General features: G+C 40.9%; 1 protein-coding gene across 2 annotated transcripts in view; it reads right to left on the bottom strand.

Moving 5' to 3' along the window:
• Nucleotides 1–23,497, bottom strand: part of SLC9A9 (solute carrier family 9 member A9) — a 652,914-nt gene that overhangs the window by 287,209 nt on the left and 342,208 nt on the right. For both annotated transcript variants that reach the window (XM_004003282.5, XM_042235926.2), the window contains exon 9: nucleotides 23,209–23,297. In XM_004003282.5, coding sequence (XP_004003331.2) covers nucleotides 23,209–23,297 — 89 coding nt within the window. The remainder of the gene's footprint in view (nucleotides 1–23,208; nucleotides 23,298–23,497) is intronic.

Here is a 23,497-nt window from a genome sequence, read left to right as displayed (position 1 = left end):
TGAAAGGTAAAGTGTGACTTTATGAAGTTAACTGACCACAAAATGTGATTTTTTAAAAAATGGGTTTCTCAACATGGCCACTGTGAAGTCTAATGTTCCTGTGGTCGTGGCTTTCTCCCAGAGCCACTGCATTTGGGCATGTCTTCCAGGGCCCTGAAACCATTCCCCCAGGGGCAGGTAATAATGCTTCTTGGATGCAGGTAGTGGGCATATTTTAGCAGGAGGATTGCTGATTCATGTTAAAGATCATGGGTTAATTTAAAGCCCCCACACTCTTTGGGTCCAGAGAGCTTGGGTTTATTCCCAGGACAGAGGTGAGCATCCTGGCATCCACATAAGTCTTGTGTGATGACGAGCAGAGTAGATGTAAGTGTTTCTTTATCAACCCTATTGCTTACTTGACTTGACATTTGGAAACTGGTGGAAGAATTGGGAGGCTGGACACTGGGATCAGAAAAACACATTTTGAGTAGGTAAGTTTGGCATGAGATTTTCTTTGAACTGCAACCTTAAGTTATTTAGAAACTAATGGTACAACTAACATTTTACTAAGAAAATCTTTTAAAAAGCCACTTTTGTGTTCTGTGGCATAAACTGAAGTGTCTGTTGCAATTTAAAATGAAAAAGCAATTTTTTTTTAAAAGGAATTTCTAGGTTGAGGGAGGCCTCAAAAAATGGTAGAAAAAGTAACTTTGATTGCATACATCATTAGGATATTCAGATGAACAACAGAAATGAAATCATTTCTCTTTTAAAAGCAGATTTAAAGTCTAACTTCTACAGATTATCACTTAAATCATCATAATAAATCACAACCAAGGAAAGCATTTAGGAAAGAATCCACCACCCTTATGGCAGAAAGTGAAGAGGAACTAAAAAGCCTCTTGATGAAAGTGAAAGAGGAAAGTGAAAAAGTTGGCTTAAAGCTCAACATTCAGAAAATGAAGATCATGGAGTCTGGTCCCATCACTTCACGGGAAATAGATGGGGAAACAGTGGAAATAGTGTCAGACTTTGTCTTTTTGGGCTCCCAAATCACTGCGGATGGTGATTGCAGCCACGAAATTAAAAGACGCTTACTTCTTGGAAGGAAAGTTATGGCCAACCTAGATAGCATATTCAAAAGCAGAGACATTACTTTGCCAACAAAGGTCCATCTAGTCAAGGCTATTGTTTTTCCAGTCATCATGTATGGATGTGAAATTTGGAATGTGAAGAAAGCTGAGTGCCGAAGAATTGATGCTTTTGAATTGTGGTGTTGGAGAAGACTCTTGAAAGTCCCTTGGACTGCAAGGAGATCCAACTAGTCCATCCTAAAGGAGATCAGTCCTGGGTGTTTTTTGGAAGGACTGATGCTAAAGCTGAAACTCCATTACTTTGGCCACCTCATGCGAAGAACTGACTCATTGGAAAAGACTCTGATGCTGGGAGAGATTGAGGGCAGGAAGAGAAGGGGATGACAGAGGATGAGACGGCTGGATGGCATCACTGACTCAATGGACATGAGTTTGAATGAACTCCGGGAGTTGGTGATGGACAGGGAGGCCTGGCATGCTGCAATTCATGGGGTTGCAAAGAGTCGGACATGACTGAGGAACTGACTTGAACTGAACTAAAAGTCTGGGAAGGCATAAAATATATACATTCAAGTCAAAGTAACATTAAGATATTGAAGAACATGGAGATTGGAGCAACTCTTAAGGCAGCTTAGAACATAGTAGTGTTCGGCCAAAGAAGTTTCTATATCACAGAATCCACTACTACGTATTATTTCTGAACAAAAATTCATGTTAGAACAGAAACCTGAAGTCAGGTTCAATGCTATCACCTTCTGCCAATGATACCAGGGTGTTATATTTTCATGTCCAGTTGAACATTGTCAATGAATATTTTGTTTTGCTTATCTCTGAAACTCTGGTTCCAAATAGGAAAAGGAGTGTGTCAAGGATGTATATTGTCATCCTGCTTATTTAACTTATATGCAGAGTACATCATGAGAAATACGGGGCTGGAGGAAGCACAAGCTGGAATCAAGATTTCCAGGAGAAATATCAATAATCTCAGATATGCAGATGACACCACCCTTATGGCAGAAAGTGAAGAACTAAAGAGCCTCTTGATGAAAGTGAAAGAGGAGAGTGAAAAAGTTGGCTTAAAGCTCAACATTCAGAAAATGAACATCATGGCATCTGGTCCCATCACTTCATGGGAAATTGATGGGGAAACAGTGGAAACAATGTCAGACTTTATTTTGTGGGGCTCCAAAATCACTGCAGATGGTGACTGCAGCCATGAAATTAAAAGACACTCCTTGGAAGGAAAGTTATGACCAACCTAGACAGCATATTGAAAAGCAGAGACATTACTTTGCCAACAAAGGTCCGTTTAGTCAAGGCTATGGTTTTTCCTATGGTCATATATGGATGCGAGAGTTGGACTGTGAAGAAGGCTGAGCACTGAAGAATTGACGCTTTTGAACTGTGGTGTTGGAGAAGACTCTTGAGAGTCCCTTGGACTGCAAGGAGATCCAACCAGTCCATTCTAAAGGAGATCAGCCCTGGGTTTTCTTTGGAAGGAATGATGCTGAAGCTGAAACTCCAGTACTTTGGCCACCTCATGCAAAGAGTTGACTCATTGGAAAAAACTCTGATGCTAGGAGGGATTGGGGGCAGGAGGAAAAGGAGATGACAGAGGACGAGATGGCTGGATGGCATCACTGATTCAATGGACATGAGTTTGAGTGAACTCTGGGAGCTGGTGATGTACAGACAGGTCTGGCGTGCTGCGATTCATGGGGTCGCAAAGAGTTGGACACGACTGAGCCACTGAACTGAATTGAAGTCCTAATATACACTTTGGAAACAGCATTTTTTTCTAAGTAGTTGAGTATGTTCCTTGAGGTTTCCCACTTGGTGCTAGTGGTAAAGAACCTGTGTGCCAATGCAGGAGACATAAGAAACTGGGGTTCCATCCCTGGATTGGGAAGATTCCCTGCAGGTGGAAATGGCAACCTACTCAAGTATTCCAGCCTGGAGAATCCCATGGACAGAGAATCATGGTGGGCTACAGTCCATAGAATCACAAAGAGTTGGACACAACTGAAGTGACCTAGCAGGCCATAGACAGGATTATCTTCCTTACAGTGATATGAGCTTTTAGAGTACTTTTAATTTATGACACAAATGTATTCTTTGTGGGGCAGGGATTCAGTGAGTAGGATAAGGTGGTCTAAGATGAAAGCTCTTGAGAATGTTAAAGAATCTAAAATTATAGTACATATAATTGCACATAGATTATAACTTTAAAGACACATTTGATTCTTCTTTACATGTGTCTACCCCATCCAATAGAAAACATCTCACTTTCTTTTGCACAGTTCTGAAAATTATCAGAGTGTACCTGAGCCACAGCTTTTGAGAAACAGACATGGCAATTTCTCCCAATTTATACATGGTAGAATACAATAATTAGAATCACTGTCATTTAAGAATGCAACCTCCTCAACTGATGAAATTATAGATTTGATTTCAACACTTTTAAGATTACTGACTCTAAGAAGATATTACTTACTGAGGTTTCAAATAATTTTAGGTGGAAAAAATTCTCTATTGTAAAATTGCAGATACTATTGGACAGAGGAGCCTGGTAGGCTATAGTCCATAGGGCAACAAAGAGTCAGACGTGACTGAGCAACTAACACTTTCATAGGTAATTCTAAATACTGTAGGTTAGTCTAGACTCTGTAGGTAAGACTAGATTCATATGGATCCTCCGCTTGGCAACTTTCCAAATGTATGTCATGAAATCCATCACAAGTAAATGATCCTATGGAACTAAAATTGGCAAATGAGAGTTAAACTGTGAGATACTTTAAAATCAATTAGTAGGGATGGAGAAAGGCAGCTTGGTGAGGTGGGAAAAAAAAAAAAAAACACAAAAATACTTGGGATCTGTTCTAATCCCATCCATGTTTGTTGTGTGATCCCAGGTAAATGAGTGATCTGTGTGTGTGTGTTTCCTCGTAAGTAAAATGGCTGCTACTGAGACCTAAGTCACCATTTGTTGTCAGGAAGATTAAATATACTAATTTTCACTGAACCATCTTAGACTGTGACTGGTACCTATTAGATATTCAGTAAATATTAATCAAATTTGCATTTACCTAAGTTAAAGATTAAAGTAGTGAAAACAGATACCTTTACATAGCTCATTCTAGTTGAAGTCTCATTTTTTATGTAGTGTAACACTTTTGCACGTCGTGTTTACGACAGTGAATCTGTGAATCTCAAAGTGAAACCTCCATTTGTCTGCTTAAGACAGGTGAGTAAGTCACCCTGCGAGGGGGTCAGTTGTTCTTTTCGGCTTGTCTGTTTGACTGTCTTCCCAGACCCAAGAACTGTGGAAATACTTATCTGGGTAATGTCCCCGAAACATCCTGACTGCAAATATTGATACAGAGGCATTTGTATGAACATCTAAATCTTGATAGCTCTGAGCCTCTGCCTACTCACACGGAATGTAAAATTCCTTCCAGAGTTTCCTTTCCTCTTGAATATTTGTAGGCATCTCAAAGGGCAGTCTCATAAGTGAATTTACTGTCCCACAAGTCATTGGTTCTCAAGCATCACTGTACATCAAAGCCACCCAAGGAGCTTTAAACAGCTCTGCTACCCGGGCCACCCTACCCCATGCCAATTAAATCAGAATCCCTGGGGCAGCAGCTGACACAACTCCTGGGTGATTCCGCTATGCAGCCTGGTTGGAGAGCCAGGGCCTCAAGCCCAAGGGTATGCAGTTTTCACCCCACATGAAGTCACAGGGACTGGCTGTTTTCTGTGTGCTGGATCAAAAACCCACCTGCCAAACGACAGGACCTCAGTCCTTCCCTTCCATTGTCTTTCTGGGGTCTCAACTTTGGTCAGTCATTAGAATCACTTACGTGAGTGCATGAGTGCTTAGTAACTTCAGTTATGTTCTACTCTTTGTGACCCTGTGGATTGTAGCCCACCAGGGATTCTCCAGGAAAGAATACTGGAGTGGGTTGCCATGCCCTCCTCCAAGGGGTCTTCCTCACCTGGGAAAGAACCCACCTCTCCTCTGCCTCCTGCATTGCAAGGTGGATTCTTTTCCTGCTGAGCCACCAGGGAAGCCCTAGAATTACTCAGAGTTAAAAAATACTGTAGCCCAGGCCCCACCACAGAGTAAATAAATCAGAGTTCCTGGACATAGGGCTCAGGCATCTGGGACTTGTAAAAGCTCCTCAGTGATTCTAACAGAATCTCAGTGTTGGGAATGATGCTCTAAGAGCTTCCGGGAAGAAGGAGCAGGGGTGGCAACTATGATGAGTCTAGAACTTGCTGTGTCTCAGTTCCCGCAGGCCATGTGCTCACTCTGCTCAGTCACAGCCATGCAAACCTCTCACTTTACTCCCAGCTGCTGAGCATGCTCTCCATCGGTCTGTAATGCAGCTGCCTGCCTCCTGAAATTCTAGGAAGGCTTCACTCCCGGGGGCACTGGCTATTTTTGCCACTAGCACTTTAAACTCCATTTCTGCTGCCTCCTGGTCTTTTCATTTATCTCTTGCTTCAACCAATAGGGGAGGACTTCATTTTTTTGTATCCAGTTCTTTTAGAGATGGTCCTTAGTAAAGTTATCTGGTTATTGTTGTTGTTCAGTCACTAACTCGTGTCTGACTCTTTGTGACCCCATGGAGCGCAGCACTCCAGGCTTCTCTGTCCATTACTATTTCCCAGAGTTTGCTCACACTCATGCCCATTGAGTCAGTGATGTTATCTAACCATCTCATCCTCTGCTGCCTCCTTCTCCTTTGGCCTTCAATCTTTCCTAGCATCAGGGTCTTTTCCAACCAGTTGACTCTTCACATCAGGTGGCAAAGTACTGAAACTTCAGCTTTAGCATCAATCCTTCCAATGAACATTCAGGGTTGATTTCCTTTAAGACTGACTGGTTTGATCTCCTTGCTGTCCAAGGGACTCTCAAGGGTCTTCTCCAGGACCACAATTTGAAAGCATCAATACTTCTGCATTTAGCCCTCTTTATGGTCCAACTCTCACATCCATACATGACTACTGGAAAAACATGAGCTTTGACTATAAGAACCTTTGACAGCCAAGTGATGTCTCTGTTTTTTAATATTTGGAGTTATCTGGACATCTGCTTAAATTCTTTCTAGCTTACCACCCAATATTCTTGGAAGAGAGGAGGGTTCCAGCAGGGACACAATGCTAAGCTGTATCATGAAGTTGTGTCTTCGGCTCCCCATTTTACCAATCAGTGCTCTTGTCCTAAGAAAATGTAGGCAGGCCAGTAGCTGGTGTGTTGGGAGGACCACCTCCATTCTCACACTGTCCCAAGAAAAGATGCTGACTGTCAGGCTGTAATAGATGCCTTCCCATTTATAGGAATTTCCTTCTTAGCAGTTTGGCTATTTCCCTCTGTATCTGCCATTAAACCCCTCCTCACACATATATTACTGCATATGCATGCACGCTCAGTCACAAGTTGTATCTGAATCTTCACAGCCCCAAGGAAATTAATCCATAAAGTTCCTTTGTCTGTGGTATTCTCCAGGCAAGAGTACTGGAGTGAGTTGCCATTTTCTTCTCCAGGATATCTTCCCAACCCAGGGGCCAAAGCCATGTTTTCTGCCTTGGCAGGTGAATTTTTTACTGCTGAGCCACCTGGGAAGCCCATATCACTACCTCTCTGAAGCCCAGTTAGGGATAAAATTCAGGTTCCTTCCCTTGGGTTGCCTGGACCTTGGACAAATCAGATATTAGGCTAGATGCCTGTATTCATGCCTGGGAACATTCTGGAGCTTCTAAATAGGTATATTTTCCCCTAAGGAAGACCCTCAAGGAAATTTGCTTTATTCCATAGGGTGTGTATCTAAATCCTGGCAAGAGGCCAGCTATTAACATTCAGTAGGGCCAAACAAGCCAGAAATGTTCCTTTAAAATCAGACTACTTTTCCCTGGAAGGTTAGATGGTCTCAAACTCTTCTGTCTCTAGTAAACCTGGATGAAGCTAAGGACTGCTGTAGACCACTTGCCTCAACATGGTACCATAAAAGCAAACCAAAAACCAAATAATAAAGCAGCACAAAGGGGAAGAATGGTGGTGCTTTCCCTCAGAGGGTGGTGTAAATCATTACCTTATGCCAGAACTGGGTACAGATTGTGTCGTAAAATTGAATCATTATGACACCAACCTACACAGCACCTTTGGGAACACCTACAGAAAGACATAAACCATTAAGATATAGTTCTCCTTGTGACCCTAGGAAAGACCCAGGGGCTGCTCATAGAACTTCATGGTATCAGTCCAGAAACCTGCTGTGTCAGAACTCAGCATACGGAAACTCTAGCCCTAACCCAGAGCCCCTCTCTGTTTCCAGTTGGTCGAGAGATCTTACACCTTGCTCCTCTGTTGTAGGTTCCAAAGGTATCATTAGAACAGCATCTTTAGAAAAGAAAAGCAAGTCAGAGGATGACTAGTGCTCAGGTCTGAAGTCATTGTCCTAGAAACCCCAAATAACACTTTCTCCCCAATCTGAATCCCAAACACCACATTTTTACACATCTCCGGGGAAGAGAAGAGTTGTATAAATTCACTTACTTACAATAACAGAAAAGGTTAGGCATTCTTTCCCAACTGAAGAATTCCTTTAATTTTCTATCAGGGAAAAAGTATGTTTTCAAGAATAATTTTTATTGGAACCACTAGAAAAATACATCAGGGATTGTTTTTTATCTGTATGTTTATTGGGTCCATTATAAGGGACATTCTCTTCTCTCTCAGGAATGGATTGGTCACTGCTGATGCCAATCAAGTTCTTTCTCAGTGTAACCCAGAACAACTGCATTAAGTAACTTTTCTAAAACCAAACTCTTACTCTCATTTATTAGATTTTCCTTTCAGGTACTCTGGAGTTCTATATCCTTTCTCCACTGATGAGATTCTTTGGATTTTTGAGCTATGCCTCCAGAAGCAATTCCATTTCTCTTCGGAAGGAATTGCACAAAGATTTAACATTTTACTAAATCCATTTGCTTCATCTTTCAAGACCATCAAGAAAATGGCAGCTTTAAATTTGGCAGTATTCTTTAACAAACACACACTCTGGTGCATATATTCAGCCTTGATATTTTCTGTGCTGCATCAATAAAATTTAATTAAAATGAGTAGAAAAATTACAGTAATTTCCATTTATCATCCCCCAATGCCATTATGAGACCAAAGCCCTTCATACCTGCACCTATTAAGCTGGGTGATAAAACTATAATGGACTATTCAAGGGGGTTATGCCATTGCCATTCTTAGAAATTTTGAGGTAATAATGAGCAACCATCTGTCTTGAATGTCATCAGAATGGCTAGCTGATCTCTTAAATCTTATTCAGATAAATTTTTTTCCATTAAGAAGTGAATCAGACTTATACATAGAAGGACATGAATCACACATATTTTTGTGTGTTGATACTCAAGCATTAATTTTTTTTGTTTTGTTTTCTAAAGGTGAAAGAAATGAGAGAAAAGAGAGAATGAGACAAAAGGCAACAGAGAGAGCAAGAGAAAGGGAGAGGACCATCCCTCTCTGAGACGCTAAAGCTCTACATAGTGGTACAGAACATGAAACCATTATTTGAGGGGAAATGTAGTAAACTTGAATGCAGCAAATGTAGTAAATTGCTAGAAAATGGTAAATGAGGTAAATACACTTTCTTTCTGTCACCTGATGCAAACAGCTGACTCACTGAAAAAGTTCCTGATGCTGGGAAAGACTGAGGGCAGAAGGAGAAGAGGGCATCAGCAGATGAGGTGCCTGGATGGCATCACCAATGCAATGGACATGAACTTGGGCAAAGTTTGGGAGATGGTGAGGGACAGGGAGGCCTAGTGTGCTGTAGTCCATAGGGTCGCAGAGAGTCAGATACGACTGGGCAACTGAACAACAACAACAAAACTTTCTTAGAGTTTTGGAAGATAAGACAAAAATGCAGAGAAGACTTGAAACAGTGTTGGCAAGAAATGTCATGGTGAATTAATATGGATCCTCAAAATGTTGCCTATTGGGGTAGAGACAGACAGGTCTGGCAGGTGACTCCGGTATAGAGCCCTTTATGATCAAGATGAACAACTAGAAGAAAATAACAACAATATTCAGTTACTCTTAGCTACATGGAACACTGATGAATCCTGAAGAAAGAGGAAACCAACAGTGGTAAAACGGAATAACGCATATGTCATAAGATAAAGAGGTGATTAGGATAGAAGATGTGATAGCATCAATACTTGGTGGGGAAAAAAAGTCATTCTTGGTGCTAATATTAAGGCCATCTTGGGTCAGTGTTAAGGCTGAGAAAGGAACTGAAGAGCAAAAGGAGTGTTGGCTGGCAGGGACAAGGCGACTTGGGTTTATTGTCATCTATTAAAGGGGACAGGGAGGAAGAGGAGAAGCCCAAGGAAAGGAAGAAAATGATAGTGATAAAACAATGAATTAGAGAACATGGTAGTTAAAGAGATAAATAAATCCAAGTGCTGTTTCTTAAAATGATCAGTGTAATATGCAGTTTCTAAATTAAAGGGAGAAATACATACACATCATTTTCTACAGGAAATGTCTATAATCAAGTATATGAAAAAGACATTAAAAACAATAATGGGTTATGATGCACAACTCTAGCTTTTGGGTGACCTTATTACCTTCTCTAAGGCTGGCAAAATCTAACTAGTGGTATTTTCCTCATGGATTTTTAGTGAATATTAATTGAAATAATTTATATGAAATATATACTTATAATGCCTGGTAAAGGACAGAAATGGTATGGACCTAACAGAAGCAGAAGATATTAAGAAGAGGTGGCAAGAATACACAGAAAAACTGTACAAAGAAGATCTTCACCACAAAGCTAATCAAGAAGGTATGATCACTCACTTAGAGCCAGACATACTGGAATGTGAAGTCAAGTGGGCCTTAGAAAGCATCACTACGAACAAAGCTAGTGGAGGTGATGGCATTCCAGTGGAGCTATTTCAAATCCTGAAAGATGATGCTGTCAAAGTGCTGCATTCAATATGTCAACAAATTTGGAAAACTCAGCAGTGGCCACAGGACTGGAAAAGGTCAGTTTTCATTCCAAGCCCAAAGAAAGGCAATGCCAAAGAATGCTCAAACTACCGCACAATTGCACTCATCTCACACACTAGTAAAATAATGCTCAAAATTCTCCAAGCCAGGCGTCAGCAATACATGAACCGTGAACTTCCTGATGTTCAAGCTGGTTTTAGAAAAGGCAGAGGAACCAGAAATCAAACTGCCAACATCTGCTGGATCATGGAAAAAGCAAGAGAGTTCCAGAAAAACATCTATTTCTGTTTTATTGACTATGCCAAAGCCTTTGACTGTGTGGATCACAATAAACTGTGGAAAATTCTGAAAGAGATGGGAATACCAGACCACCTCACCTGCCTCTTGAGAAACCTGTATGCAGGTCAGGAAGCAACACTTAGAACTGGACATGGAACAACAGACTGGTTCCAAATAGGAAAAGGAGTACGTCAAAGCTATATATTGTCATCCTGCTTATTTAACTTATGTGCAGAGTACATCATGAGAAACGCTGGGCTGGAAGAAGCACAAGCTGGAATCAAGATTGCTGGGACAAATCTCAATAATCTCAGATATGCAGATGACACCACCCTTATGGCAGAAAGTGAAGAGGAACTAAAAAGCCTCTTGATAAAAGTGAAAATGGAGAGTGAAAAGTTGGCTTAAAGCTCAACATTCAGAAAACAAAGATCATGGCATCCGGTCCCATCACTTCATGGGAAACAGATGGGGAAACAGTGGAAACAGTGTCAGACTTTATTTTGGGGTGCTCCAAAATCACTGCAAATGATGATTGCAGCCATAAAATTAAAAGATGCTTACTCCTTGGAAGAAAAGTTATGACCAGCTTAGATAGCATATTCAAAAGCAGAGACATTACTTTGCTGACTAAGGTCCATCTAGTCAAGGCTATGGTTTTTCCAGTAGTCATGTATGGATGTGAGATTTGGACTGTGAAGAAGGCTGAGTGCTGAAGAACTGATGCTTTTGAACTGTGGTGTTGGAGAAGACTCTTGAGAGTCCCTTGGACTGCAAGGAGATCCAACCAGTCCATTCTAAAGGAGATCAGTCCTGGGTGTTCTTTGGAAGGAATGATGCTAAAGCTGAAACTCCAGTACTTTGGCCACCTCATATGAAGAGTTGACTCATTGGAAAAGACTCTGATGCTGGGAGGGATTGGGGGCAGGAGGAAAAGGAGACAACAGAGGATGAGATGGCTGGATGATATCATCAACTCAATGGACGTGAGTTTGAGTGAACTCCGGGAGTTGGTGATGGACAGGGAGGCCTGGCGTGCTGCGATCCATGGGTTTGCAAAGAGTCGGACACAACTGAGCAACTGAACTGAGCTGAATGCCTGGTAATAGTATGTGCTCAATAATTGTTGTTATTAAAATTTTTGAAACTCTGGAGAGAACAGGTGGTTTACTAAGAAAGTAAAGTTGACTGAAGAAGTAGAAAACCTAAATATTCAATCATTTTAGAAATTGAAACCATTATCAAAAAATTACTTCCCAAAATGGCATTAGGTTCCATGGTAGGTTTAAAGTAATTTTTCACAATTTTTGATACTCCTCCTTTCAAGAGTTTATTTATTTAAATCAATAATTTATATTATTTTAAAATAATTTATTTATTTAGGGGTTTATTTCCTCCCATTAGGTGTGGACTGGTCTTAGTGACTTGCTTTTTAAAAATAGAATATGGCAGAAGTGACAGTGAGTGCCTTCAGAGACTAGTTAATAAAAGGCATTGCTCCTTTCTTCTTGCTCCCTCTCACTGGTTTCACTTGCTATGGGGGAAACTTGCTTTCACACAATGAAGACTCTCTAGCAGCCCTACGGAAGACACATGGCGAAGTGAAAGTCTCTCAGTCGTGTCTGATTCTTTGTGACTCCAGGAACTATACAGTCCAAGGAATTCTCCAAGCCAGAATACTGGAGTAGGCAGCCTTTCCCTTCTCCAGGGGATCTTCCCAATCCAGGGATTGAACCCAGGTCCCCCGCATTGAGGGCAGATTCTTTACCAGCTGATCCACAAGGGAAGACACATGGTAAAGAACTGACATTTTCTGCCAACAGCTGTATGAGTGAGCCATGTTGAAGTGGATCCTCCACACCCAGCTGAGTCTTCACACACTGTAGCCATGGCCAAGAGCTTGTCTGCAACCTTATGTGAGACCCTGAGCTAATGCTCCTAGACTTTGTTCCTCCAAAAACAGTATGAAATAGTACAAGTTTGTTGTTTTAATTGGTAAATTTGGGGGTAATTTGTTACATGGCAATAGATAACTAATACTCCAAAAGTTGCATTTTGGAGGTGGGTACTGTGTATTTTAGCATATCCCTTGAGCTTTGATCTACGTTCAGATTGGCCCCTGGGTTGAAGAACTGACTCTACCCCTCAGGTCACTGAACTTCTTTGGGCTTCAGTTTCTTCCAATATCTGGGTTTAAATGTTTATCTTTATTGTCCCACCCTTCTCTGAACTTGTTGGATTTTATGACTTAAAAATTTCTACTGCAATTATATACTATGATAAACAGACACAGATGTGTAGTTAAAAAAGTAAAAAGAACTAAAATTTAATCAAGAAGACATGGTACCATTATATCTTTATCAGAGAAAAAAATTTACATGAAACATTTTCAAGGGAAAGTGCATTTCACATCTAACTTGGCTTTATTTCTCCTTGGGCCCCAGTACCTGGCATATAGGAGACATCTACTACTGAGGGTGCCTAATGGTCATTTTTGGCCCCTACTATTATCCAAGTTGTTTGTGGCATAAGGTTTCTTAACTAGGGGTTCACAAACATTAATTCTTTCTGGGCACTGAAAGTACAGTGTGTTCTTGCCATGATGTGGGAGCTCTACTCTCATTAGCATTTAAAAGAACACTTATTAGCTGAACTACTAAATGTCCTTTATTCAATATAATGAGTTTCATTGAAAAGAATCACCAGCTTAGCTAAGGAGAAATTTAAACACTTTGCCATCATTTATGAATTCAACCCTTCTAGGATGGTATTTTTAAATGTACTTTGAATGAAGGGGAGAAGAAAAGTGGTAGAAATCTTGACAAAAGAAATGTAATTAGAGTTTTTTAAAAATGGCAATTCTATGCTTTATAAAGATATCTTTAATCTTACTTCTCAGAAGCCAGGGAGACGTGGGCATTGTTGCCCACGACTTTCTCTCTGCACTGTGCCTCAAACAGGTAACTGGGATGGGACGTGCCTGCTTTTGTTAGAAGTGATGGAGAAAAATTGCACAAAACCATAATCAAAAACCACTGTAATGCAAATCAATAAGGCAGAAGCACACTGTAGGAAACTCACACAAGCAATGGAATTATACTTGATCTTTCTTTCAATATCTCAAGATTACCTTAGACATTTGCTTTGTACATCCAACTCATAACATTTAAACTAATGCATCATATCAGGATTAAATAAACCATTAATTAACAGATATTATTTTCCCTATTTTTAATTTTGGAATATGAATGGTTATAGTTCATTCATTCAGCTATTTATTTACTCAGCAACTCTTAAGTTCATGACAAAACCAAATGGTAAATTTCCACAAACTTTTCACATAGACCACAACTTCCTAAGAGATTAGCAAGACAAAAATTTATCTAGAGCCAGAGAAGGTTAAGATAAATTTAGATGTTACATATGTAAGTATTTATCAAAAGGAAATGTGGTGAACAGGGAGACTGATGTCATAGGTTGACGTCATTTCCTCCATGGTGCTATCTTCATTATCTTTGTAATGATTATTATCATCTCTATGTCAAAAAAGTTTAAGCAAGTATAAAGATAGTTTTCCTAAATGTAGCAGAGTGAGACATTGAAATGTCCACCTGAACTCACTTTTCATTTTAATCTTGAACTCTCTCCCACACCGTTTCCTTTCCTGTTCCACAACACATACCAGCAGGCCAAACCCAACCCTGTCTACTTCCCCAAGGCAACCTGAGCCGGGGCAGAGTGTGCCATCTCTTTGCCTCTGAGACTTATCAAGCTCACTCTTAGTTTTATGATTTTGCATACTCTTTTTTACTTCCATTTCCCATGAAATCTGGATGATAATCTCCTAATTATCCTTACACCCTTCTCTAAAACATCTAACCCACAATCAGCTTTCCATGAACACCGTGCCTCCAGAAAGCAATTCAGTCCTCTGGTTCTCATGACTCATTGGTCATCCCTCTGTGTTAAAATCTGTGGTTCTTGTTTGTGCATTTGTGGGCATGTGTGTGCTTCCTGCTATATTAGGAACTCCTAAGGGTGAGAACCAGGACTTCCCTATAGCTCAGATTGTAAATATTCTGCCTGCAATGCAGGAGACCTGGGTTTGATCCCCGGGTCAGGAAGATCCCCGTGGAGAAGGAAGTGGCAACTCATTCCAGTATTCTTGCCTGGAGAACCCCATGGACAGAGGAGTCTGCGGGCTACAGTCCATGGGGTTGCAGAGTTGGACACAACTGAGTGACTAACACTACTACTATGCTTAGTCCACATCCAATCCACGCTTGAAATGGAAAGCCGAGAAGCCCTTCAGTCAGACTCAGAGACTGAGTGGTAGCAATGTAAACTCTGTCCTCTCCACCCCAAGCATGCAGGCATTCTTTGAAGAACTCATTACAATCACTCCTGTAGGAACAGAGAATTTTTCCAGGAAAACTATCTAGGCTTCAGTGAAATGTTTCACCCCAGGATAAATCAGGGACTTTGGTGTTTGATTGCTTCACCCTTGGATTCGATTTGACAACTTATTAAAATGGTTACCCAGTGACTTGTTGGCCAGAGCAATGACAGACTGATGGATTCTCTCATCGCTATGCAGTACCCTGTAATCAAGTGATTACTGCCCAATCCCAGTCTAGAAGTGGGAATCAGATGCATATTTTATGCTCTATGTCAGGTCAGAGAGTTATTAGGTTTACAGCATCATCCTTAAAACTCAGTCATAGAGTTCAGTCATTCACTTTACAAATGAGAAAACTGAAGCTCATAGGTGTTAAATTAATTATCTAAGACCCCGTCATTAGTTGTAGAGACAAGGGTAAAACTTGTCTTGTTTGTCTTGTCTAGACAAACTCTAGCTTTCTGGCCTCTTGGTTAAGTGTTCTTTTTACCATATCCTCTTGTTTTCCCCACATTCCTGTTATTTTCCTTGAATTTTCTTACAAAGTCATGCATAGCATGTCTAATTTGGCTCCCATTGTCATTTTTCTTTTAATTGGAAATTTAAATTTGGATTTGCGTTGCTACTTTTCTATTCAATTGGTGATTGAAGTATCATCTGGAGGGAGTGGAAATGAAATAAGCATCTGGAAAGAATGTGCTGTAATGAAGATGTCATTGTTTGTCCGTAAAGGCTAGGCAAAGAATCTGGCTTTTCAAAAATAAATGAACGAAAATGTCTATGTCCGTCTCAATCTGTATTTCAGTAAAAAAAAAAAAAAAAAAAAGTTGAAATGCACTGAAATTGGTAGACTTTCAAAGATGATAGAATTACATATAAGATAAATGACTAATTAGCTGAAAATATAATAAAATAGCTAAACATTCATTCATTCAGCTATCCATCCACTCAAGGGTTACTGGATAAATAATGCTAAGCCCCACAATTGCTACTAAACCTATCTACTAATCAAAGAGTATTTAGTAAGAGGCAAAAATAATTTGAATTACAAAGTCACAAAATCTAAGTTTGGGCTTCCCTGGTGGCTCAGTGGTTAAGAATTGCGGGCCAATGCAGGGGACACAGGTTCGATCCCTGATCCCGGAAGATCCCACATGCTACAGAGCAAATAAGCCCATGAGCCCCAACTACTGACCCTACTACGCACCCTAGAGCCCATGCTCCACAACAACAGAAGCCACCTCAAGGAGAAACCAGCACACCTCAATGAAGAGTAGCTCCCAGCCTCTGCAACCTGAGAGAGCCTGTGTGCAGCAATAAAGACCCAGCACAGCCAAATAAATACATCTTTAAAAAAAAAATCCAAGTTTAAAATTTGCCTCTGCCACTGATAAGTCTTGGTGAACCCTCTAACACAGGGTCTTCTACTCTGTATTATTCCCATCAGCATACAAAAATACTGTTATTTCTCCCATCTAAAAATAAAGAGAGAAGTCTTTTTTTCACTTCTCCCTTCAGTGATCACTTCTCTGTTCCCCATTTTTTGAAAAACTTGTCTATATACACAGTTTCCAATTTGTTTCTTTCCTTGCTCTCTTGAACCCATTGTTCAGGCTTTTACCTTGACACTCCACCAATATGGTTCTTTTCAATAATATCAATGATGTTCATGCTCTTCATCTCACTTGCCCTTTCAGCAGTATCTGGCATCATTCATTACGCTCTTTCTTGAGCCACTCTTCTCATTTGACGGCCAGGACACCATACTTTCTTGGTTTTCCTTCTCGGCTACTCCCTCACAGTCTCCTTTTGCTGGTTTCTGATTTCTTACCACCACTGGAGCACCTCAAGGCTTGGTTCTTGGATTTCTCCTCTGTCTTTGCCTTAGAGATCTCATCCAACCCCATGTTTTCAATATCATCTCTATCCTGGTGATTTCTACATTTCTAGCCTAGACTTCTCTCCTGAACTCCAGAATTCTATTTCCAACTATCAACATCTCTGCTTTTTGGCCTAATATTACAAAGGCCTATCTAGTCAAGGCTATGGTTTTTCCTGTGGTCATGTATGGATGTGAAATTTGGACTGTGAAGAAACCTGAGCGCCGAAGAATTGATGCTTTTGAACTGTGGTGTTGGAGAAGACTCTTGAGAGTCCCTTGGACTGCAAGGAGATCTAACCAATCCATTCTAAAGGAGATCAGTCCTGGGTGTTCTTTGGAAGGAATGATGCTGAAGCTGAAACTCCAATACTGTGGCCACCTCAGGCAAAGAGCAGACTCATTGGAAAAGACTGATGCTGGGAGGGGTTGGGGGCAGGAGGAAAAGGGTACGACAGAGGATGAGATGGCTGGACGGCATCACCGACTCGATGGACATGAGTTTGGGTGGACTCCAGGAGTTGGTGATGGACAGGGAGGCCTGGCGTGCTGCAATTCATGGGGTCGCAAAGAGTCGGACATGACTGAGCAACTAAACTGAACTGATACATCTCAAATATAACAAACCTATCCTTGATTCTCAGTTGCCCTCAAATGTTGCCACTTTGCAGCCTTCCTAGCTAACACATGGCACCTTCCTTTTTTAAAAATTTAAGTCATATCACGCCATGCTTGAACTTAAAAACCTCTGATGTTTTCTCACCTCGTTCATGCTCCCTAAGACCTGCTCTGATGTTGTCTTACATACCTGGTACACTCCACCTCTGGGTTGCCAAGTATAAAAGAGCTGAAGTCCCTTAGTTCTCCATGTTCTATTTCCTTTTGGGAATAATGAGGAACCAGTCTTTTAATCTGGAAAAGGGCATAGCAACCCACTCCAGTATTCTTGCCTGGAGAATCCCATGGACAGAGGAGCCTGGCGGGCTACAGTCCATGGGGTCACAAAGAGTTGGACACGACTGACGTGACTAACACAACCACAACGACACTCCACCTCAGCCACAGCGGTCACTCTGTCCCAGGGTGCCATTGTGTATGTGGTCCCCAGTTTTATCCACATAGTTCCCTCTTTTCTTTCTTTCAAGGATCATCTTCTTTTTGAGGCCTTCCTTGGCCACAGTGTTTAAAATAGCAACACTGCTTTCCCAGACACACAGTCCTTCCTCCCTTTCTTGCTTTATTATTGCCTTGTAACTGACCATGAATGCATTGTAAACTTTGGTTATTTATTTTGATTACTCTAAAGCTCCTCTACTGGCCGTTCTTTTTTATCCACTCTTGTATCCCAGCATCTTGAAGAGTGGCTGGCACAAAATAGGCTCTTAAAAAATATTAGGTGAATGAATGAAGGTATTCAGTGATGGTAAGAAGAGCCACCTCTTAGGTAAAGAAGTAAGTAAAAATTAAATAAGCACTTTTTTTTTTACCTGTTGGGCTTCCCAGATGGCTCAGATGGTAAAGAATCTGCTTGCAATGTAGGAGACTTAAGTTTTGATCCTTGGGTCAGGAAGATCTCCTGGAGAAGGGAATGGCTATCTACTCCAGTATTCTTGCCTAGAGAATTCCATGGAGAGGAACCTGGCAGGCTTCAACTCGTGGGGTTGCAAAGTGTCTGACAGGACTGAGCAACCAACACTTTCACTTTGTATCTGTTAAGGCATCATGTTTCTCAGTTGTGTCCAACTATTTGAGACCACATGGACTGTAGCCTGCCAGGCTCCTATGTCCATGGGATTCTCCAGGCAAGAATATCCTGGAGTGGGTTGCCATTTCCTCCTCCAAGGGATCTTCCTGACCCAGGGATCAACACTGAGTCTCCTGCATCTGCTGCATTGGCAGACAAATTCTTTACCACTGTGCCATCTGGGAAGCCCATCGATGCACCATAGATGTTAATTATTTAACTTAATATTATATGCTCATGTGTATCTGTTGGGAGTAATTTTTAGGTGAAAACTGCAGGAAGGGAAGGAGAATTTCTAGTTAAAAGGGATGGTAGACTTGTGATAAACCAGAGTGGAAAAGAATATGAAAAAGAATGTATATGTATGTATAACTGAATTAGTTTGAGCAGAAATTAACACAACGCTGTTAATCAATTATACCTGAAAAAATCCAAAACCTTATAGGAAGTTGGAGGGAAAATTAAAGGATACCCTTTAATCTGAAAAAAAAAAAAAAAAGAAGAAGTACATGGTTTTGCAAGTAAGCCTCAAGCAAGGAAGAGACAGCTGATGGAAACACCCTGGGGTCTGGCCCAGATTACCAGCCCCCAGGTCTGGTTAGTGGGTTGAGGGTATGAGAGAGGAAGAGGTTGAGAGGTAGGCTGAGACTTGTGTGAGTGGGGTCAGGGGATGTGTTGGCAGTTTTCTGGATGGTTCAGGGTGAAATCTCTCAGCTTACAGAGTGCCATGTGCTGATGTCTATATCAAATATCTCTGAAGGTTCTCAGTTTCTAGGTCAAGAGTCAGTGTGTGTCTTTAGGGCTAGATGTGCACACCCTGAAATAAGCAAACCAATCTGAGTCCAGGAAAACTGCCACCAGTGTTCATATACTCTTTCCCCAAATGCTTTGCTATGAAAAATCCTCATGGTGAGCAGCAGCACCAGAGTGTCTCTATTAAGCTGCTTTATGCCTAAACACACAGGGATGTGACATGTTCATGGACTGGAGTGAAAAGCAATTCACTGGAATCTAGATGGTCATTATCAAGTACAAAACATATTTTAATGTAAAACTGCATTTTAAAAAAGGCACTCTAATTCTTGAAGCTATAAAGGATATATTAATTCCCAAAAGTCTTTGTCTCCAGTTGTAGCTGTTTGATTAGCTGGTATAGGCACAGCCCATGAATAAAATTCCTTTGTAAATTATATTACCTAAGGATTTTATAACACAAAGTTGATTTTCAGAGGTTTCCCCTAGACTCATTAATTGACTTCCTTCACTCCCATTAAACAGTCCTGGGGATGGAGGCAAAGGGGCCACTTTACCCACTGATAATAAACACAACTCAGGGGGATGCAGAGGAAGATAATGTATTCTGTAACCATGTCATTTAATACCTTCTAAACCTTTGCCCCTTTCAGAAAGGAAACAGTGGCTACCTCTATAATATCTGCTTCAGCTTTTCTTTACAATTTGTAATTGTTTTCCCACATGGAGTTTAAACTTTGCTTGCTACGTTGGTGCAGATGTGGCCAAGAACTTCTGATCTGTGAAGTTAATTAAAGGGCTCAATCTCATTTTTTTAAAAAATGGTGACCCCAGACTCTATGTACTTGATTGGGGAATATGCGTGTAGATGCATGCGTATATATTCATGTACGAATATGTGCACATGCTACATACGCATATATTGAGAGAAAAAATAAATGGAAAGTGAGAGTTCCTGGAATAAAAGAAGTGAGAAAGGTACGAGAAGGGAGGGGAAGGGAATTAGCATTCATCAAGCTCCTACAATGAACCAGGCACCTAGGAAAGAAGGTGATGGGGGGAACAGAGATGGAGGGATGGAACTATCTGGATGTTGAAGAATGAACTTTCAAAAATCTCCTTCCCTAAAGGAAACTGCTATAAAAAAGGATGCTGGCAGCCCATCAGGGAGTGCTTGTCAAGCCACTCAGAAGAGAACAGAAGGCTGTGGGGCACTGATTTTAGCTTTGTCTCTCCTAGGTGCTGGGCTGCTGACTCGCCATGAGATGAGTTATCTTTGAAGTTCCGCTGAGCAGTGTGACTTAAAAGTGCAAGTGCCTAAACAGAGTTCAGTTGCCCAGAATACAAATGTTCAGAGAACCATATGAGGTCAGGAAAAACCAGCTCAAGAGATTGCCCTTTAAACTCTAGAGAATGCTAGTTGTCTCCATAATTAAAAGGATCCTAGATGGAAGGCTATATATTAGACATTTCTAGGTATTGGTATAATTTTTGTGTTCAATTTTAAAAATTGGGGGTCCTTAAAATTTCTGCAATTGTATCTTCTGAGTCTTCTGATGAGCAGAGAGGTAAGGGTGACCTTGTAGAGTCCCTGGGTGGGTGGGAGCTGGGTTCAGGTCCAGCTGAGCTTGGGACATGACAAAGAGAATGAAAACAATAGCCATTTTACAGAACTTGAAGTCTTTGAAAACTGGTTGGGAATTCCCAGCCAATTATACATTTATGGAGATGTCTTTTTGGCCTTTTCCACTCCCACTGCCCCAATATCATCTCAGATGTTCTCAGCATCATTAGACTTAGTATGGGAACCTCTTTACCTCCATTTGCATTTGGGGACAGATTGCAATCATTTGGTCCAATTCTATATATTTTCTATATCTATGATCCTTGTCATGTAACTTTACAGTGCTCTCCACTGTGGGCCTTTTGACCCTGGGCTCAACTATATGATTTCCTTTATCTATAGGATATTTAGGAAATGTGATGTAAGTAAAGGCTTGAAATGGTCTTGTACACTGGGGTTTGTTCTTCTGCCAGGAGAAGAATGATAGACATGTATGACTGGCTATGGTGCACCAGCCAAGCCTACTCTAGAATAGAGCCCCACAAAACTCAATGAATCCGCCCAGTTAAGACAAGTAGAGCCAACCAGATTAACCCAGTGAAAAGAGCTGAACCCTGTAAATGTAAGATAAATAAATGTGTATTGTTGAATATCACTGGGATGCTTGTTACACAGCAAAAGCTAGCTGATACAAGCGTCACTTGATCCACACTCTTCCTGCCTGTCACAGTGATATTTCTAAAATGAAACTTCAATTATCCTAAAACTACTCTACCTAAGATACGTCAATGACTTCTGTTAGTGATGTTTTCCCAAATTCACATGTTGAATTCCTAACACTCAGTACTTCCAAATATGACGATTTTGGAAATAGGGTCATTAAAAAATGTAATTGGTTAAGCCAAGATGAGGTAATACTGGAGTAGGATGGGTCCCTATTCTAATACGACTGGTATCCTTATAAAAAAACAGGGAATTTAGAGACAGACAAGCTCATAGGGAGAGTGTCATGTGAACAGGAAGGCAGAGATTAGGATGACGTCTCTACAGGCCAAAGAACACTAAAGTTTGTCAGAAAATCACCAGGAGGTCAAAACTGAGGCCTAGAACAGGTTCTTCCTCACGAACTTTAGAAGGAACTGATCCTGCCTATGCTTTCATCTCAGACTTCTAGCCTCCAGAGCCATGTGCTGTGTGCTAAGTCACTTTAGTCATGTCTGACTCTTTGTGACGCTATGGACCATAGATTGCCCGGCTCCTCTGTCCATGGGATTCTACAGGCAAGAATACTGGAGTGGGTTGCCATGCCCTCCTCCAAGGGAGCTTCCCAACCCAGGGATGGAACCCGTGTCTCTTATGTCTCCTGTATTGGAAGGTGGGTTCTTTACCATCAGTGCCACCTGGGATGTAAGAATAAATTTCTGTTGTTTAAGCCACTCCTCATTACCTTTAGGATAAAATCTAAACTTCTTCATAAGGTATGAAAGTCCTTCCATAAGCTGGTCTCTGGCTCTGTCTGTGGTCTCTACCATACTATGTTCCACTATAACTTCAGCCCTTCCCCATTCACCAGGCACTTGGAACTATTTAAAGTGCTCAATCAACTGTTTCAGAACTTTTGTCCATGATATTAATACAACCTCGGCCTCAAATGCCCTTCTTACTACCTTCTCATCCCTCACCATTGCAAGCTCCAGATCAGGCTTATCATCTCTGGAAACTTTCTCTTCACTGTCCCAGTCCTAACCGTGGGAGGAGGCCCTACTGAATTTTCCTCAAACAACCTTTACAGATATTTCTATCACAGTACTTACCACACTGTGGATCATTAATTGCTCATTGCACATCTTGATCCTCCTCAACAGACTTGAAAATGAACCACTTTAGGCTGGGTCATGTATTATCTGCCCTTTTATTCCTAGTACTTAGCACAGTGCTTGGCACAGAGTGGTTATGCAGCAAATGTTGGTGGAAGGAATCTTTGAGTGTTTATGTGCAAATATTGAAACAGATGTGTTCCTGGCATATGGGAGATACATTCTGCTTGTGCGACAACTGGCAGTTGAGTTTACTTGGAAGCAAAAGCACCCAATTAAAGACCAAACATTCCTGTCTTTCTTCTTCTTCATTTCCTTCTCTCTATATAACTACCCAATCTCACATGCTTTACAATGCTTTTAGATGTAAGTGACTGTGAATTATTACTGACTGTGGGCCTTTCATCTTCAAGACTGACAGTCTATGTTCCACATTTCTCAGGAGGGAAAGAGTATTATAACTATATTTTTGCTTACCAAGAGAATTGTTAATAGTTATCCTGAAGGAAGAAAAAAAATCTATAAATATCCAACCTATAATGAAGCCTTAAGCTTACTTTCTTCCCTTGCTAATGAAATTCTTTCTAAGTGCACTGCCAGAAATGCTCCGTAATCATTACACTGAGAAGAGAGACAAAGCCTGTAGTGAGTTTCTTCTTTTACCTGTTTAGTCCTCATTTTGGAATCCGATGACAGGTTGTTGTAGGTATAATGTGCCTGCGTGACTCCACAGAAGAGAACAGCAACTATCCCTGAAATTTAAAAACATACCAGTCAAAACCAATTTTCTTTCCCATCTAAGTCAAAGGGCAGGGCTATCCCAGTTAGAAAATGGACTTGGTGTCAGGAGAATTAAAACTGCTAATAATTACAATGATGAAACCTGGGTAAACCTTGCTCCTGCTTTAAACATGGGACTTACAGGATTAAAGCTTACCAAAAAAAAAAAAGT

This window comes from Ovis aries, chromosome 1 (assembly GCF_016772045.2).
Source record: "Ovis aries strain OAR_USU_Benz2616 breed Rambouillet chromosome 1, ARS-UI_Ramb_v3.0, whole genome shotgun sequence".
Taxonomy (NCBI): Eukaryota; Metazoa; Chordata; class Mammalia; order Artiodactyla; family Bovidae; genus Ovis; species Ovis aries.
Note: the sequence above shows the minus strand (reverse complement) of the source record. Positions and strands in the feature narration are given on the sequence as shown.